General features: G+C 35.5%; 4 protein-coding genes and 1 pseudogene across 8 annotated transcripts; 2 read left to right on the plus strand and 3 right to left on the minus strand.

Moving 5' to 3' along the window:
• The first annotated feature begins 419 nt into the window (after nucleotides 1–419).
• On the plus strand, nucleotides 420–5,198 carry LOC104749153 (homeobox-leucine zipper protein HDG1). Of its 3 annotated transcripts, none has more exons than XM_010470735.3 (9): nucleotides 420–968; nucleotides 1,052–1,287; nucleotides 1,387–1,504; nucleotides 1,580–2,254; nucleotides 2,361–2,462; nucleotides 2,558–2,758; nucleotides 3,182–3,359; nucleotides 3,644–4,011; nucleotides 4,607–5,198. In XM_010470735.3, the coding sequence occupies exons 1-9, from the start codon at nucleotides 753–755 to the stop codon at nucleotides 5,009–5,011; spliced, it is 2,499 nt and encodes an 832-aa protein (XP_010469037.2). In that variant the 5' UTR covers nucleotides 420–752; the 3' UTR covers nucleotides 5,012–5,198. The 3 variants fall into 3 exon arrangements, with proteins under 3 accessions (XP_010469037.2, XP_010469036.2, XP_010469038.2); XM_010470734.3 differs by having other exon boundaries at nucleotides 543–968; nucleotides 1,049–1,287; XM_010470736.3 differs by having other exon boundaries at nucleotides 550–968; nucleotides 1,055–1,287.
• A 620-nt stretch (nucleotides 5,199–5,818) lies between these two features.
• LOC104749156 (shaggy-related protein kinase beta) lies at nucleotides 5,819–8,912 on the plus strand. The gene is made up of 13 exons (XM_019237547.2): nucleotides 5,819–6,372; nucleotides 6,480–6,641; nucleotides 6,724–6,816; nucleotides 6,919–6,978; nucleotides 7,071–7,343; nucleotides 7,424–7,498; nucleotides 7,601–7,657; nucleotides 7,742–7,882; nucleotides 7,967–8,017; nucleotides 8,120–8,215; nucleotides 8,306–8,389; nucleotides 8,467–8,569; nucleotides 8,646–8,912. Exons 1-13 carry the CDS (start codon nucleotides 6,298–6,300, stop codon nucleotides 8,705–8,707), a joined length of 1,332 nt encoding a protein of 443 aa, XP_019093092.1. The 5' UTR covers nucleotides 5,819–6,297; the 3' UTR covers nucleotides 8,708–8,912.
• Nucleotides 7,663–11,483, minus strand: LOC104753210 (pentatricopeptide repeat-containing protein At4g33170 pseudogene; annotated as a pseudogene). Of its 2 annotated transcripts, XR_015584648.1 has the most exons (3): nucleotides 10,753–11,483; nucleotides 8,271–10,583; nucleotides 7,663–8,132 (listed from the first exon to the last, which is right to left on the minus strand). The product of XR_015584648.1 is annotated as a pentatricopeptide repeat-containing protein At4g33170 pseudogene, transcript variant X2 (transcript). The 2 variants fall into 2 exon arrangements; XR_015584647.1 differs by having other exon boundaries at nucleotides 8,271–11,439.
• A 111-nt stretch (nucleotides 11,484–11,594) lies between these two features.
• On the minus strand, nucleotides 11,595–12,075 carry LOC109129654 (putative defensin-like protein 128). Its single transcript, XM_019238177.2, has 2 exons — nucleotides 11,995–12,075; nucleotides 11,595–11,855 (listed from the first exon to the last, which is right to left on the minus strand). Exons 1-2 carry the CDS (start codon nucleotides 12,041–12,043, stop codon nucleotides 11,677–11,679), a joined length of 228 nt encoding a protein of 75 aa, XP_019093722.1. The 5' UTR covers nucleotides 12,044–12,075; the 3' UTR covers nucleotides 11,595–11,676.
• Nucleotides 12,076–12,404: 329 nt separating this feature from the next.
• On the minus strand, nucleotides 12,405–12,964 carry LOC109129657 (putative defensin-like protein 119). Its single transcript, XM_019238183.2, has 2 exons — nucleotides 12,866–12,964; nucleotides 12,405–12,739 (listed from the first exon to the last, which is right to left on the minus strand). The coding sequence occupies exons 1-2, from the start codon at nucleotides 12,912–12,914 to the stop codon at nucleotides 12,561–12,563; spliced, it is 228 nt and encodes a 75-aa protein (XP_019093728.1). The 5' UTR covers nucleotides 12,915–12,964; the 3' UTR covers nucleotides 12,405–12,560.
• Between the last annotated feature and the right edge of the window lie 2,946 nt (nucleotides 12,965–15,910).

Genomic DNA, 15,910 nt, shown 5'->3' on the forward strand with positions numbered 1-15,910 from the left:
ATTGAAGCAGACTATATGATATACACCGTAACATACAGTTTTTGTCAATGAACATTTGCAAGTGTGTTTGGTATAAATAAAGTTGAATTAGTTGTTCCTAAAGACTAATAATAAGCCATACACTATTACTAAACTGTGATCGATAGAAACAGACTTGCACTAATAACTCCATAATATATGATTTAAATAACTACTTCTGTTCGGCACCAACAACAAAATCCATCGTGAAGAAACATGTTAAAAAAGAAGCATATGAAAACGAATTAACAAATAAAACACGCTCAACTAACGAAGAAATCAATCGAACTCACACATCCCAAAAACACAAACCTGTAAAATATACTACAACAAAGAAGAGAAGGGGGGGCTAAAACAGTAAACTTGAAATAAATAAAAAAGTCAGGCTTGCTTGAATCACCACTGGAAGGAAGTGGACTTTTATGGCAAAAGTAACGTCAAAAGAGTCAAACCCAACTTTTCAAAGGCTTTCCATGACTCCACATCTCCCCCTCTTTTCCCTTTTTTACCCCTTTCTCTTCTTTGTCGTTTGTGTCGTCTTCTTTTTCCCTTTGCATTTATTATCTTCTCTCTCTCTCTCTCTCTCTTCTATCTCTCTATCTTCTTTCTGTTCATGGACATGCACACCGAAGCGACAAAAGCTTTCTCTAACAGTTAGGGCTTTTTCCACCTTCCATGGCTGATTTTTTCTAATTCGTTTTCAACTTTTCCTCATTCTATCATCAAAAATTTTCATGAATTTCAACGGTTTTCTCGACAATACTTCCTCCGGCGTCGACGGTGCCGGAGCCTCGAAGCTTCTCTCCGATGTTCCGTACAATAATAACCACCACTTCTCTTTCTCCGCCGTTGACACCATGCTCGGAACCACCGCCGCCATTACTCCTTCTCTCCACAGCCGTACACCTAACTCTCGCCCTTTCTCTTCTCATGGCCTCTCCCTCGGACTCGTAAGCTCTCTAAATCTTCGATTTCTTCTTCCTTCTCCTTAAGAGCTACTACTAGTTTATAATCTCTAAATTTTTGGCAGCAGCAGACAAATGGAGAGATGAGTAGAAACGGAGAGGTACTATTGGAGTCGAATGTAACTCGCGAGAAGAAGACTAGTAGAGGAGGAGGAGAAGATGTAACAACAGAAAGCAGATCTGAAAGTGATAACGCTGAAGCTGTCTCCGGTGACGATTTAGATACCTCCGATGATAGACCTCCTTTCAAAAAGAAGAAACGTTACCATCGTCACACCCCTAAACAAATTCAAGACCTCGAATCGTATTACTAAAACAAAATCCCTTTTTTTTTTTACTTCTTCTTCTTCTTCTTCTACGAGTTTGTTTTGATTTTGAATCCTCAAATTTTTGATTATTTTAGGGTTTTTAAAGAGTGTGCACATCCAGACGAGAAGCAACGTCTTGATCTTAGCCGTCGACTTAACTTAGATCCTCGTCAAGTCAAGTTCTGGTTCCAGAATCGTCGGACTCAGATGAAGGTTCTAAATCTCTCTTTCTCTTAGTTTTTTTTTTTTTAATAGAATAAATTTAAACTTTTGATTTGTGGTTTACAGACCCAGATTGAGCGGCATGAGAACGCTTTGTTGAGGCAAGAGAACGACAAGCTTCGAGCTGAGAATATGTCAGTACGCGAAGCTATGAGAAACCCTATGTGCGGTAACTGCGGCGGACCTGCCGTTCTCGCCGACATCTCCATGGAAGAGCAACATCTTCGCATCGAAAACTCCCGTCTTAAAGATGAGCTTGACCGTGTCTGTGCCTTAACCGGTAAATTCCTTGGCCGGTCTAACGGTTCTCATTATATACCGGACTCCGCACTTGTTCTCGGTGTTGGTGTTGGCTCTGCTGGATGTAACGGTGGTGCTGGTGGTGGGGGTTTCACTCTCTCGTCTCCTAGATTTGAGATTTCTAATGGAACCGGTTCTGGTTTGGCTTCGGTTAACCATCATCAACCATCGGTTAGTGTTAGTGATTTTGATCATAGATCGAGGTATTTGGATTTGGCTCTTGCCGCTATGGATGAGCTTGTCAATATGGCTCAGACACGTGACCCGCTCTGGGTTAGGAGTTCGGATACTGGTTTTGATGTGTTGAACCGGGAAGAGTATGACACAAGTTTCAGTCGGTGTGTTGGACCTAAACCAGATGGGTTTGTCTCAGAAGCTTCTAAAGAATCTGGGACTGTTATCATCAATAGCTTAGCCCTCGTTGAAACTTTGATGGACTCGGTTAGTAACACTAAAACACTTAATAATTGTAGTAATGCCGAATCCAACAAAAGTTTTAAAAAAGTACTAATCTTTTGTTACAATGGTTGTTTTTTTTTTTTTTTAGGAACGATGGGCGGAAATGTTTCCAAGTATGATCTCAAGAACTTCAACCACTGAGATTATCTCTAGTGGCATGGGAGGGACACGAAATGGTGCACTTCACCTGGTATATATAATATAATATATGCATTTACATACACAAAACTCTTAATTGACCAAATAGGTCTTTCTTTAATGTTGTTATTGGTTTTGGTTAATTAGATGCAAGCAGAGTTTCAACTGCTGTCTCCACTAGTGCCGGTTAGACAAGTCTCGTTCTTGCGGTTCTGTAAACAGCACGCAGAAGGTGTTTGGGCGGTCGTGGATGTCTCAATTGATTCCATTAGAGAAGGATCTTCTTCGAGCTGTAGAAGGTTACCGTCCGGTTGCCTCGTACAAGACATAGCCAATGGCTACTCTAAGGTAATATATGATACTTTCTGGGTGATTATTATTATTTTTAAAACTTAAGGAGAGTAAAAAAGTAGAACATACTGAATTAGTAGACAATTTGGAAGTTTCACTATTCACCTTTAGGATTGACCCTAGTAGTGTTCACGCTTCTCTAGGAAACGGGCAAGCTCTTTGTTTTTGTCCGGGAAATTATAATAAAGGTCTCTTATGCATTGGGTTTATAACTTTAATTATGCATGTAAAAAAAAAACACTTTTATTTTATTGATCAGAAGCATCTAAAAATCTCCGACTACTGTGCCCTTGGATCGTGCATAAAGTTTCTCCCTTTTCTTACGATTAATTATTTGTTTAAATTAAGCTCACATTATACCTAAAAAAACGATTGTGATAAATGAAGTCTAACGCAAAATGGGTTTATGCAAATTTGCAGGTAACATGGATAGAGCATACGGAGTATGACGAAAACCGCACCCACCGTTTATACCGACCGTTACTCAGCTGTGGCCTAGCGTTTGGCGCACATCGATGGATGGCTGCGTTACAACGTCAATGCGAATGCCTAACCATTCTCATGTCCTCCACTGTTTCCCCTTCCCCTAGCCCAACCCGTAAGCTCCCTACAACACCTGCATTTCTGATTTAATTCTAAAATGAATCTCTTTGTTAAAACTCTTCTCTTATCTTTCTAGAATGTTGTTGACGTGACTCTCATCTTATCTACCAGAAAAAAAGAAGATTATATAATAATTAACACGACTGTTGACTGAGTCAACAAGAAAACATGATAGTTGTTCATTATGTAATTATCAAACAGTAATCTTGATATCAATTGAGTCACATTTGTTAAATTAATTTTATGTTAATCTTTTGTTACTTATATTAATGGGCACAGCCATAAACTGCAATGGGAGAAAAAGTATGCTAAAGCTAGCGAAGAGGATGACTGATAATTTCTGCGGGGGAGTCTGTGCTTCATCATTACAGAAATGGAGCAAACTTAACGTAGGTAACGTGGACGAGGACGTTAGGATCATGACTAGGAAGAGCGTAAACATTCCCGGGGAACCGCCAGGGATCGTACTGAACGCAGCGACGTCGGTGTGGATGCCGGTTTCTCCACGGCGGTTGTTTGACTTCCTAGGAAATGAAGGGCTGAGATCCGAATGGGACATCTTATCTAACGGTGGACCAATGAAAGAGATGGCCCATATAGCTAAAGGACATGACCATTCCAACTCCGTCTCCCTCCTCCGTGCCAGCGTAAGCATCGAAATTATCTATCTTTACACTTCTACTGTATAATGCATGCGTTAACTAAGCTAATTTTTTTAAAAAAAAATCTGGTTTCGTTTGTTACAACTTTGGTTTGGTGAATTTAGTATTTCGTTGAATATTGTAGTTTAAGTCGGTTAAGTTTTGAGTTTTAAATCAATGGAACCGGGCTAATGTGGACATTAAATGTTTTTATATTAAGAACTACAGTGTGTGAAAGGACTTGTGGTGTAGTGTGACCCAAGGATGGTGTTGTCATATGAATCTTGTCGCGTGTGATTGGAAAGTGACAAATCTAGAATTTGGAAGTATTGCAGGGGAAACAAAAAAAGTCAATATTAATAAGACATTTTTGACCTTTTTCTTTCCTTTTTGGCTCTGACGTTTTGAAAAATAAAATCTTTATTTTTCCTTTTATTTTTTTTTTTAACTGAATTATTGGTGTCTTTTCTCCATTTTTTTTTTTTACCCGTAAGCTTTCTCTGGCTTGTGACGGTGACACTTTTGAAAAAGCCACTCAGCTTTTAATTTATTGTTTCCTTTTCGAGCCTTCTAATTTTTATTTTTAATCTTTAATTTGAAGGCTGTAAATGCGAACCAGAGTAGTATGCTGATACTACAAGAGACGAGCATAGACGCAGCAGGAGCGGTTGTGGTGTACGCGCCTGTTGATATCCCCGCAATGCAAGCTGTGATGAACGGTGGTGATTCTGCTTACGTTGCACTCCTTCCCTCGGGATTTGCCATCCTCCCGAACGCTCAGGCCGGTACGCAACGCTGCGCCACAGAGGAACCTAACGGTAACGGAAACGGAAACGGAGGGATGTGCATGGAGGAAGGAGGGTCGTTACTAACGGTGGCGTTTCAGATACTGGTGAATAGTTTGCCTACGGCTAAGTTGACGGTGGAATCTGTAGAGACGGTTAATAATCTGATATCGTGCACGGTTCAGAAGATTAAAGCTGCTCTTCATTGTGATAGCACCTGATTTGAGGGAGATTTGGATTACGGGGTGGAGATTTGAGTCAAGAACGAACCTCATTTTGTGAGGTATCCGTTTTTTTTTTTTTGTGATGGTTCGGGTATTGACTCGATGAGATTTGATCAACATACAAAAACAAATGTTGTATTTTGGGTTATCATGTTTGATGAAATGTAAGTGTTGATTTGTTTTAGTAAGTATGACCAACAAAAACGTTTATAATTTTATTTGGCTTTTGGTTACATAAATCATGAAGACAAACGATATGCTCTATCCGTATTATACTTTTGTGGTAGTTCATAATGTGAAAGGAAGGCAAGTTTGGACCTAAGATGTTTCCATAAGAAAAAGAGAAGGAAGGTTGGACCATTTTTATTTAATTAATGGTCAAGTAAAAAGTAGCTATGCTGCTATTGTACTTGCACATTGAAAAAAGATACAAAAAGGAACCAAACGAAGAAGAATGAAACACGTGATTGCATCAATTTAGTTTCAAGCACACTTACAGGTTACACACACACAAAAAAACAAAAAACAAAAACACTTACAAAAATGGCCGCCATTAGAACTACTACTATGTTATGGGCTTTAAGAAAATAAGCCTTTTAAATAGTCCATTACAAACTAATAGTTTTGGGCTCAAAATTTAGTCCATTGGATCTAACACCTTTATAGAGAGACTTTGAGTATCATTATTAAAAAGATTACAAACGGCCGAAAAGGAAAAGAGTCAAAACTCCCGAAGAATCCGCGGGAATCAATGATCGTATGTAATGAAGTATGATGAAACCGATCACCACCGTTGAATAAAACAAACGGTCACGCTCGTCATTCTTTCTTTTGCTTTTGTGACCTTCTTTGTGTACAGAAATTAAGGAAAAATGTTAGAGAATGATTGGTTGGTCTTTGGATTGTGTGTGTGTGTGTGTGTGTATTTGACCAATGATGGGTGATCTGTTTTTTTTTTTTTGCCTGTTGGTGTAAGCTATATCCGCTCCGCCGCAGATATATTAATAGATGTTTCTATAAATATGCTTTTTGTATATATAATACAGAGTTTTGTCAGTTTTTAACGTGAAGAAACCTTTTGATCTTCTTCTTCTTCTGTTCGGTTCGTTTTCTTACAGAGAAGGGAAGAAGGAGAGAGGACAAAAGTGGCAATTGATTCTCTCTCTCTTTCTCTCTTTCTCCTCAAAACACAAAACAAAAAATTTTTTGTTTTTCTTGATTTTTTTGTTAATTCGTTTTGTTTTTTTGGATACATTCTGCTGTTTTTTTTTTCTTTGAAAACGATGAATGTGGTACGTAGATTGACGAGTATTGCCTCTGGACGCAATTTCATCTCTTCTGATAATAATAATAATAACGTAAGCATTTTTTTTGTTTGTAATTACTTCTCTCTTGATTTGGGTTTGGTTTAAAGAAAGCTTGAACCTTTCTTTATTTATTTATCTTTTCGGTAAAACGTGCGTAGGTAGGAGGAGAAACTGAGACGCCGAGATCGAAGCCTAACCAGAACCGTGAAGAAACAGATTCTACGGTAACTACGACGACTTACCAGAAAGACTCTCTCTCTTCTTCTTCTTCTTCTTCTACCACTGACCATCAAAAGGACATGGGTATTGGAGATGACAAGGTTTTCATTCAAACTTGTTTTCTTTGTAATTTTCACTATTTGCGTTTAATCTTTGGACCTAATGAATGATCTTTGGTCATAGGATACGGACGGTGTGATTATCAAGGGTAATGGGACTGAATCTGGACGAATTATCACCACCAAGAAGAAGGGTTTGAATGATCAAAGAGACAAGGTGCCTTTTTATCAGATTTTGCTTCTCTTCTCTCTATATGACGACACTTTTCTATATATAAATTCTGATTTTTTTTTTTCTTCTTGTTTCTTCTTTATCCAGACAATCTCCTACAGAGCTGAACATGTAATTGGGACTGGCTCCTTTGGTGTTGTCTTCCAGGTAAAATAAAAATAAACAGACCAACTGATCATCAAGACATTTTAAAATGTGATTGATTGATATGTTCATTAATTACGTGTTTTTATGTATAGGCTAAGTGCTTAGAGACAGAAGAAAAAGTAGCAATCAAGAAAGTGTTACAGGACAAGAGATACAAAAACAGAGAACTTCAGATCATGCGAATGCTCGAACATCCTAATGTCGTTGAGCTCAAGCATTCTTTCTTCTCTACCACTGAGAAAGACGAGCTTTATCTTAACCTTGTTCTTGAGTATGTTCCCGAGACTATATACCGTGCTTCGAGATCTTACACCAAGATGAATCATCATATGCCTTTGATTTATATTCAGCTCTATACCTATCAGGTAAAGGATCGAGCTCTAGTTGTGAATTCTACTCTCTAGTTTTTGGGATTATGAGAGAAACGTTTGTTTGTTGAAACCAGATTTGTCGTGCTATGAATTATCTGCATGGAGTAGTTGGAGTGTGTCACCGTGACATTAAGCCGCAAAACCTATTGGTAAGTAGCATTTTTAAAGTAGTTCTTGCGAGGCAGTGAGGGTAGTATAGTAGTACTTCTCTGACTTTTGTAATTTTGGGAAATTATCGATGCATTTGGCAGGTCAATAATGTTACGCATGAGGTTAAGATCTGCGATTTTGGGAGCGCTAAAATGCTGGTATGTTTCATAGCTGTAAATGTGGTTTTTAGATTTCACCGTCTGTTATAGAAAACATGAGTAGTGATGTCTTCTTGGTTACAGATTCCAGGAGAACCCAATATATCTTACATATGCTCAAGGTATTACAGAGCTCCTGAACTCATATTTGGAGCAACAGAGTACACAAGCGCGATCGATATGTGGTCTGTAGGTTGTGTCATGGCTGAACTTTTTCTTGGACATGTAAGAAAATTCTTTGGTTCGGAGTTTAAACTTTTGATTTCAGACATTTTCCTTGAACCTATCTCTTGCTTTTAATGTCTACAGCCTCTATTCCCTGGAGAGACCAGTGTTGATCAATTGGTGGAGATAATTAAGGTAACAACAGATCGTTTTTCTTTTCTTGTCTTCATCTGTTTTACTTAGGAGGGTCGCAGATTCTCAGAGCTGTGTTCTGCAATTTTTCTTCTGTATAACCAGATTTTGGGGACACCTGCAAGAGAAGAGATAAAGAACATGAATCCTCGTTACAATGATTTTAAGTTCCCCCAGATAAAAGCTCAGCCATGGCACAAGGTATATATATATAAATTCACTAAGAGATTCTATAGAATGACTATGTTTTGCTTACAAAAGAATCTAAAGCTTTTTACGGTTTTTTCCTAGATTTTCCGGAGACAGGTATCTCCAGAAGCAATGGATCTTGCCTCTAGATTGCTTCAGTATTCACCAAACCTGAGATGCACAGCGGTAAGAGAGAAACCCAGTTGATTTCTGACATCACTAAAATGGCTTCTTCAACTCTTCTAATTTAACTCTGGTTTCAGCTTGAAGCTTGTGCACATCCGTTCTTCGATGATCTAAGAGACCCGAGAGCATCCTTGCCTAATGGAAGAGCACTTCCTCCATTGTTTGATTTCACAGCTCAAGGTTTTGCCAACAACACTCAGCTTTCCTTTATAACTTGCCTATGACCCGGAAAATGCTCATCTTTCTCTTATTGCAGAACTTGCTGGTGCATCTGTTGAACTACGTCATCGCTTAATACCTGAGCATGCAAGGAAATGACCATTTTGTTTTTGATTTCCAGAGACTTCTTGATCACACGGATAGCATTGTTCTGGTTATGAACCCTCTCACTGACCTCTGCAATCACATGGCCTAGCAGTTTGAAAGTGTATAATTGTAAGGTTGTAACTTTGTAGCTTCCATTGTTGCAGACAGAAATGCAGAATTTTCCGAGTTTTTTCTTCTAATGCAAAATGTTTACCAATAGTCTCCGCAAGAACAGTTTCCATCTCTAAAGTGATGAAAGCAGTTAGAATCTCTTAAGATGATATGCCGAAGATATACTCTCGATATGTACTTCATTGCATTGTGGCAATCCCCACAGACACGAAGGTTCTTGATGATCCGGATTGGAGCTCCAGATGGTACAACAAGTAGACCAAACGCTACAGCTAATTTCTCACTATGGTAAGCCAAACCAAGCTCTTTGCCTTCCTTATCCAAGTCATGGAGGGCAAAACTCATATCCGCTATATAACCAGCCTCTTTAATCAAAAGCATCATTTCATCAACCTTGGCATATATCTCAACCATTCTCGGATGTCTTCTATCTTCAGACATAAAGCTATGAACTTTACCTTTCTCTTCAACCCAACTGCAACCAGGCTCTTTGCTTATATTACGAGACTTCATCAATCTACGAACATTTGCAGCTTCGTCTTGTCTTCCTGCTGCAGCATACATGTTTGATAACAAAACATAAGGAACAGCATTGTTTGGTTCCAATTCCATGAGAGTTTTCGCTGCTCTTTCCCCATTCTCAATATTCCCATGCTTCCGACTCGCAGCCAAAATCGCTTTCCATACAGTTGCATCTGGTTCAACCTCCATTTGATTCAGCAATTCCTCTACTTTAACGAAATCACCAGATCTACCAAAGAGATCAATCATACAGGCATAGTGTTCAGGTCCTGGTCTGATACCATAAACTGCTCTCATCGAATCAAAGTAGCTTTGAGCTTCTTCTATGAGACCGGCATGACTACAAGCAAATAGTAACCCGATAAAGGTAATGTAATCTGGTGTTATGCCATTGCCTATCATTAGATAGTATAACTCTAGGGAGTCCTTAGCTTTGCCGTTTTTCGCGTAACCCACAATTAGAGCAGTCCATGTTATCAAATCTCTGATTTCCATAGAGTTGAATATAACATTCGCATCTTCTAAGCTTCCGCACTTTGTGTACATTGTCACAAGAGAGTTGTTTACTGACAAAGATGATGGAAAACCAGATTTAATATAATTCCCATGTACCTGTTGCCCAAACTCCAGAAGCGTTAACTCTGCCGAGGCACTTAATACACTCGATGTAACAATCTGATCAGGCAAAATGCCTTCAACTATCATTTTACAGAACAACTTCAATGCCTCTTCATAACATCCGTTATGTGTATTGCCTGTGACTAGAGCCGTCCAAGATATCACATCCTTCTCAATCATCCCTTCAAAAACTTTCAACGCTGAATCCATAATTCCTCTTTTAGCATACATATCCACAAGAGCGTTATTCACAAGTTTGTAAGTCCCATACCCGGTTTTCACAATCAGACAATGCGCAGAAGAAGCTATCTTTATTTCTGTCCTAGACAAAGCAAAACAATTTAAGATGGATGGGATTGTGAAATCATCTATTTTCATATCTCGCTCATGCATTCTTCCGAAAAAGGACAGAGCTTCTTCTATAAGACCTTGCCTAACACACCCTACAATCATCGAGTTCCAAGAAACCACATCATCGGCTTCCATACCTTCTAACAAAGCTCTTGCCGTTTCCAAGTCTCTGCATTTAGCATACATATCAATCAATGCGCTCTGAACATAGATATTGGTCTTGAAACCACTCTTAACTATGCAGCCATGTACCTGGACCCCTACCCTGCGAGCAGAAACCGAGGCACAAGCAGTCAAAACACTAGGAAATGTAAACTGATTCGACTGGTTTCCTTCTCTAGTCAAATCCCTAAAACACTCGATTGCCTTGAAAGCAAATCCATTTTGAGAGTAACCAGTGAGCATAGAAGTCCATGTAACATTATTTTTCTCACCTGACATAGTCTCAAAGAGGTATTCAGCTTTAGAGATGCGTTTGCATTGTGCATACATAGCGAGAAGACCATTCACCACATTAACATCCAAATCAAACCCAGTTTTTATTGTATGCCCATGAATCTCTTCACCTCTCAGAAGCAAAGCAAGCGAAGTACACAACCTAATAACACTCCCCAAAGTGTACTCGTTAGGTTTCATCCCATCAAACTGCATTTCCCAAAACAAACCCAAAGCTTCATCTTCAAGTCCATGCTTGCAATACCCAGAAATCAGAGCATTCCATGAGATTGTATTCTTCACTGGGTTGCTACGAAAAATCTGGTCTGCATCAGAAAGTCTCCCTGACTTGGAGTAAGCAACGATCATAGTGTTCCAGGTAAACTCATCCCTCTCAGGCATTTTATCGAACACTTGGCGGGCTTCGTTGACCCGACCGGATTTAGAAAAATCTCCCAAAACCAGATTCGAGTGAAGTTTCGTTCGATCAGCATTTCTGTGAATGTAATTAGTAAACGGTTTCAAATGTAGACGTAAGCTTCTGATATTCAATTTGTGCATCACGACGACGAAGACGACGGGACCAAAATTAAAGTTTAACTCTTTCACGACGACGAAACGTCGTGATGCAACCACCACTCTCTCTAGACAAAACGATGCGTTTTATAAATTATAAAATAATATTCACTCTCTCTTGACAAAACGATGCGTTTTATGAAACAACCAACCCAATAAGATTACACATTTACTTGTAGGACTTGTAGTCTTGTGCTAACTGCTAAACTACACGGCAAAGTAAAAGTTTCACATTTAAGATGGATATTTATGTTTTTCCATGAGATTGCAAGAAATTTTTACTATTTATTATTACGGATTGATGAAAGGTTGATGCCTGATGGGTAGACAAGAAGAACAAACAGGTCTCAAGGTCTGCAAATATAATTACAGATGCATATAAGTCGTCTGTCAACAGTCATGTAACACTGGCCAGTTCCTTGCAGCTGCTTGTCACACAGATCTGTGCATGTTGGTCCATCACAATGGTCATTTAGTAGAACCTGATGACATATATGTTGCCCTTGCGTCTCTTTTGCCACCATCCCTACATATTTATTATATATAAAAAAAAAAAAAAACATGAAGTCTCAATAGAAAATGCGTAAAAACGTGAGAAAATCATTTGATTAATCTCTTACTGATTTTATAATAATACTTAGAGAATGTTAAAATGTTAAACAAACCTAGGAAGAAAACAATGAAGATAGCAACAATGGTGATTTTAGTCATCATAAAATGATTTAACAGGATATATCAGAATTTGTATTGTACATGTAAATATCATCTCTATACATGTGTATATATATATACATGAATTGTATGTATACGTATCTAATGTACTATCAGTGCTATGTTTGACTAGCAAAAAAAAATGGAATCATTTGATTTGGAAAGCAATCAGATGTTAATTAGCAAGAAAGAAGAGAAAAAAAAAAGTCAAATAAAATGATAGTTATATCCATAATAAGCTTATGGTTTTACAAGCTAGCCAAAGGGATATTGATATGGAAGCATTTGATTTGGAAAGCAATCTCTTCTAATGATGTAAAAAAAAAAAATTATGAGAAAAATAAAAAGAAAAGAAGAAGCAATCTCTTCAAATAGAACAAAATATAATTGAATTCACATATCATTTTTAAGATTGAATACCGTAATATTTTTTTTCTTTTTTCATGTCATTATAATATTTTATTATTATTATTATTGTTTATAGATAACAATTGATAAAAAAACAAAAACATAACAAAAATCAAGATTTGCAAGGAAACATGCAGAGGCAGCTCTTAATTTGTCCGTTTGGGAAGCATAAGCCACTTCCATTCCATTTTTGCTTACAGAAAGTGGCACAAGTGTGAGCGACACAGTTTTGACCTCTCATTGCAACATCACGACACATTTCTTGTCCTTGCGTCTCTCCCATCATCATTCCTGATAAATATTTAAAAAAAAAACATTATCTTTAAAACAATTCTTATAGAATAAAAATGTTGAGACAAACAATAACTACAAATATTTTAATATGTTTATAGAATGGTAGATGTGTAAAAATCAAACCTAAAACGAGGACGATCATAAAGATAGCAAGAACTATGGCTTTAGTCATCTTTGATGATTTTATATAAAAAAAATGAAAGTTACGTGAAAAAAACCAGGAATGTTAATGGTAATGTACACATGTAGAGACATTATATATATATATATATGAAGAATTTATTACTAGCATATCTATTTCCGATCATAAAAATATACGATGAGAAGGATATATACAACAAAATCAATTTAAATGAAAGCAAATAAGAACACAATAAGCAACGTATATAACTAATAATTAAAAAACAAAAATTGTATACATTTAATGGTCGAAGATGCAGATCTCGTAGATTTTTTATTTATAAATTATATAACGTAACAAAATCAAATTGATTATCTTATGATTCTGAAATTCATGTAAGATAGCCTATATGGGTTAATTGGGGGGGGGGGGGGGGTATTGGACAAAAATATTTTTATGTAATTTGATCGAATATAAATAATATCATAAATTACAAAATTTTAAGTATTATAAAAGATTTGAAAAAAAAAATCTTTTTTTGTTTCTAATGATTATAGTTTACAACATTTTAATAATAATAAAAAAGAATAGATGAATTCTTCTAAAGTCTCATTTGTTCCCACTACGTTAAAAACAAACGAAGGTATACAATATTTTATCGAGGATATTATTTAATTGAATCCAAATAATATTTTATCGGTTCCCAAACGGACAATATTTGAAAGATGTATATGTTTGAAGATTTTTTGTTTCACTGTAAAATTATTATTTTGTTTTGTATATTTTTTTCATTACCAATTGAATTTAGTAATTGCTCTATCCATGATCCATTTCTACATGGCACATAAGCTCAAGTAGTAGCTTGTTATAATAGCTCTTTTTGTCCAAATTTTTTTTTTTATAATAGCTCATGTCATATAAAAAAAAATGTGAAATCAGAATTCATATAAGATTGAATACTGTAACATTTTTTTTTCCTTTTTCATATCATTATAATATTTTATTTTTATTCTTGTTGTTTATAGATAACAATTGATAAAAACGAAAAATAAATAAATCAAGATTTGCAACGAAACGTGCAGAGGCAGCCCTTAGTTTGTCCGTTAAAGTCTGGGACGCACAAGCCACTTCCATTCCAGTTTTGCTTACAGAGAGTGGCACAGGTGTCAGCGACACACTTTTGACCTCTCATTGGAAGATCATGACACATTTCTTGTCCTTTCGTCTCTAACGCCATCATCCCTGATAAATATTTAAAACATAATCTTTAAAACAATTCTTATAGAATAAAAAATGCTGAGACAAATATAACTATAAATATTTTAATATGTTAAGAGAATGGTAGATGTAAATCAAACCTAAAACAAGGACGATCATAAAGATAGCAAGAACTGTAGCTTTAGTCATCTTTGATGATTTTATACAATAAAAATGAAAGTTAAGTACAAAAAAACAGGAATGGTAATGGCAATGAACACATGTAGAGAGACGACATATATATATATATATATATTGAAAAATTATTACTGGCATATCTATTTCCCATCATAAAATATTAAAATACATGAATAGGGAGGATATATACAACAAAATCAATTAAAAATAAAAGTTTAGTAAAAAAAATCAAGAATGTTAATTAATGGTAATGTACAAATGTAGAGGCTTCATAAATATATATATATATATATATATATTGAGAATTTATTACTAGCATATCTATTTCTCATCATAAAATATTTGAATAGGAAGGATATATATATCTACAATAAAATCAATTATATATATATATATATAGGAAGAATATATACAACAAAATCAATTAAAAATAAAAGTTAGTAAAAAAAAACCAGGAATGTTAATGTATATATATATTGGACAATAATATTTTTATGTGATTTGATCCAATAGAAATAGTATCATAAATTACAGATTTTCAAGTATTGTAAAAGATTTGAAGTCTCTTTTGTTCCCCACTACGTTAAAATCAAACGAAGGTAAACAATATTTTATCGAGTATATTATCGTAACACATGCATATAACACCAACATCAAATTTTTGTATACATTGATTGGTCCACAAGATGCGTTCTCATAAATTTTTATCTATAAAATATACAACTTAACAAAATCAAATAGATTATCTTACAGTTCTGAAATTCATGTAAAATAAGCTGCATGGGTTAATTAGTCAATCATATGTTTGAATAGCAAAAAAAATGTCATTAGAAATACTAATCATCTTAATTACTAATTAGCAAGAAAGAAGAGATAAAGGTCAAATAATTGATGGGTTACACCATAAGCTTATGTTTTGACAAGCCAAAGGGATAAATGATATGGAAGCATTTGCTTTGGAAAAGCAATCTCTTCAAAGTTAAAATGATGTAAAAATAATAATAACAATATAATGAGAGAAAAAAAAAGATAAAGCAATCTCTTCAAATAAAACAAAACAGAATTGAATCCAAATACCATTTATTATTTTTTAAACTTCTGATATAATAATTAAAGAAATACTCATTCTACTTTGAAAGATTTATGTTTGATGATTTGTTTGTTTCACTGTAAAATCATTGTTTTTTTTTCCATTCATTTTGTTGTCAATTATCATAAGATTTAATATAATAATTAAATACTCATTCCACTTTGAAAGATGTACATGTTTGAAGTTTTTTTTGTTTCACACTAAAATTATTGTTTCGTTTTGTATTTTTTTTAGAACCAATTGAATTTAATTATTGCTCTATCCATGATCCATTTCTACATGGCACATAAGCTCAAGTAGTAGCTTATTATAATAGCTCATGTCATATAAAAAAAGTGAAATCAGAATTCATATAAGATTGATCGTAACATTTTTATTCTTTTTCATGTCATTATTATATTTTATTTTTATTATTATTGTTTATATAGATAACAACTGATAAAAACGAAAAATAAATAAATTAAGATTTGCAAGGAAACGTGCAGAGGCAGCCTTTAATTTGTCCGTTAAAGTCTGGGAAGCACAAGCCACGTCCATTCCATTTTTGCTTACAGACAGTGGC

This window comes from Camelina sativa, chromosome 16, assembly GCF_030686135.1.
Source record: "Camelina sativa cultivar CO46 ecotype springtype chromosome 16, ASM3068613v1".
Lineage (NCBI taxonomy): Eukaryota > Viridiplantae > Streptophyta > Magnoliopsida > Brassicales > Brassicaceae > Camelina > Camelina sativa.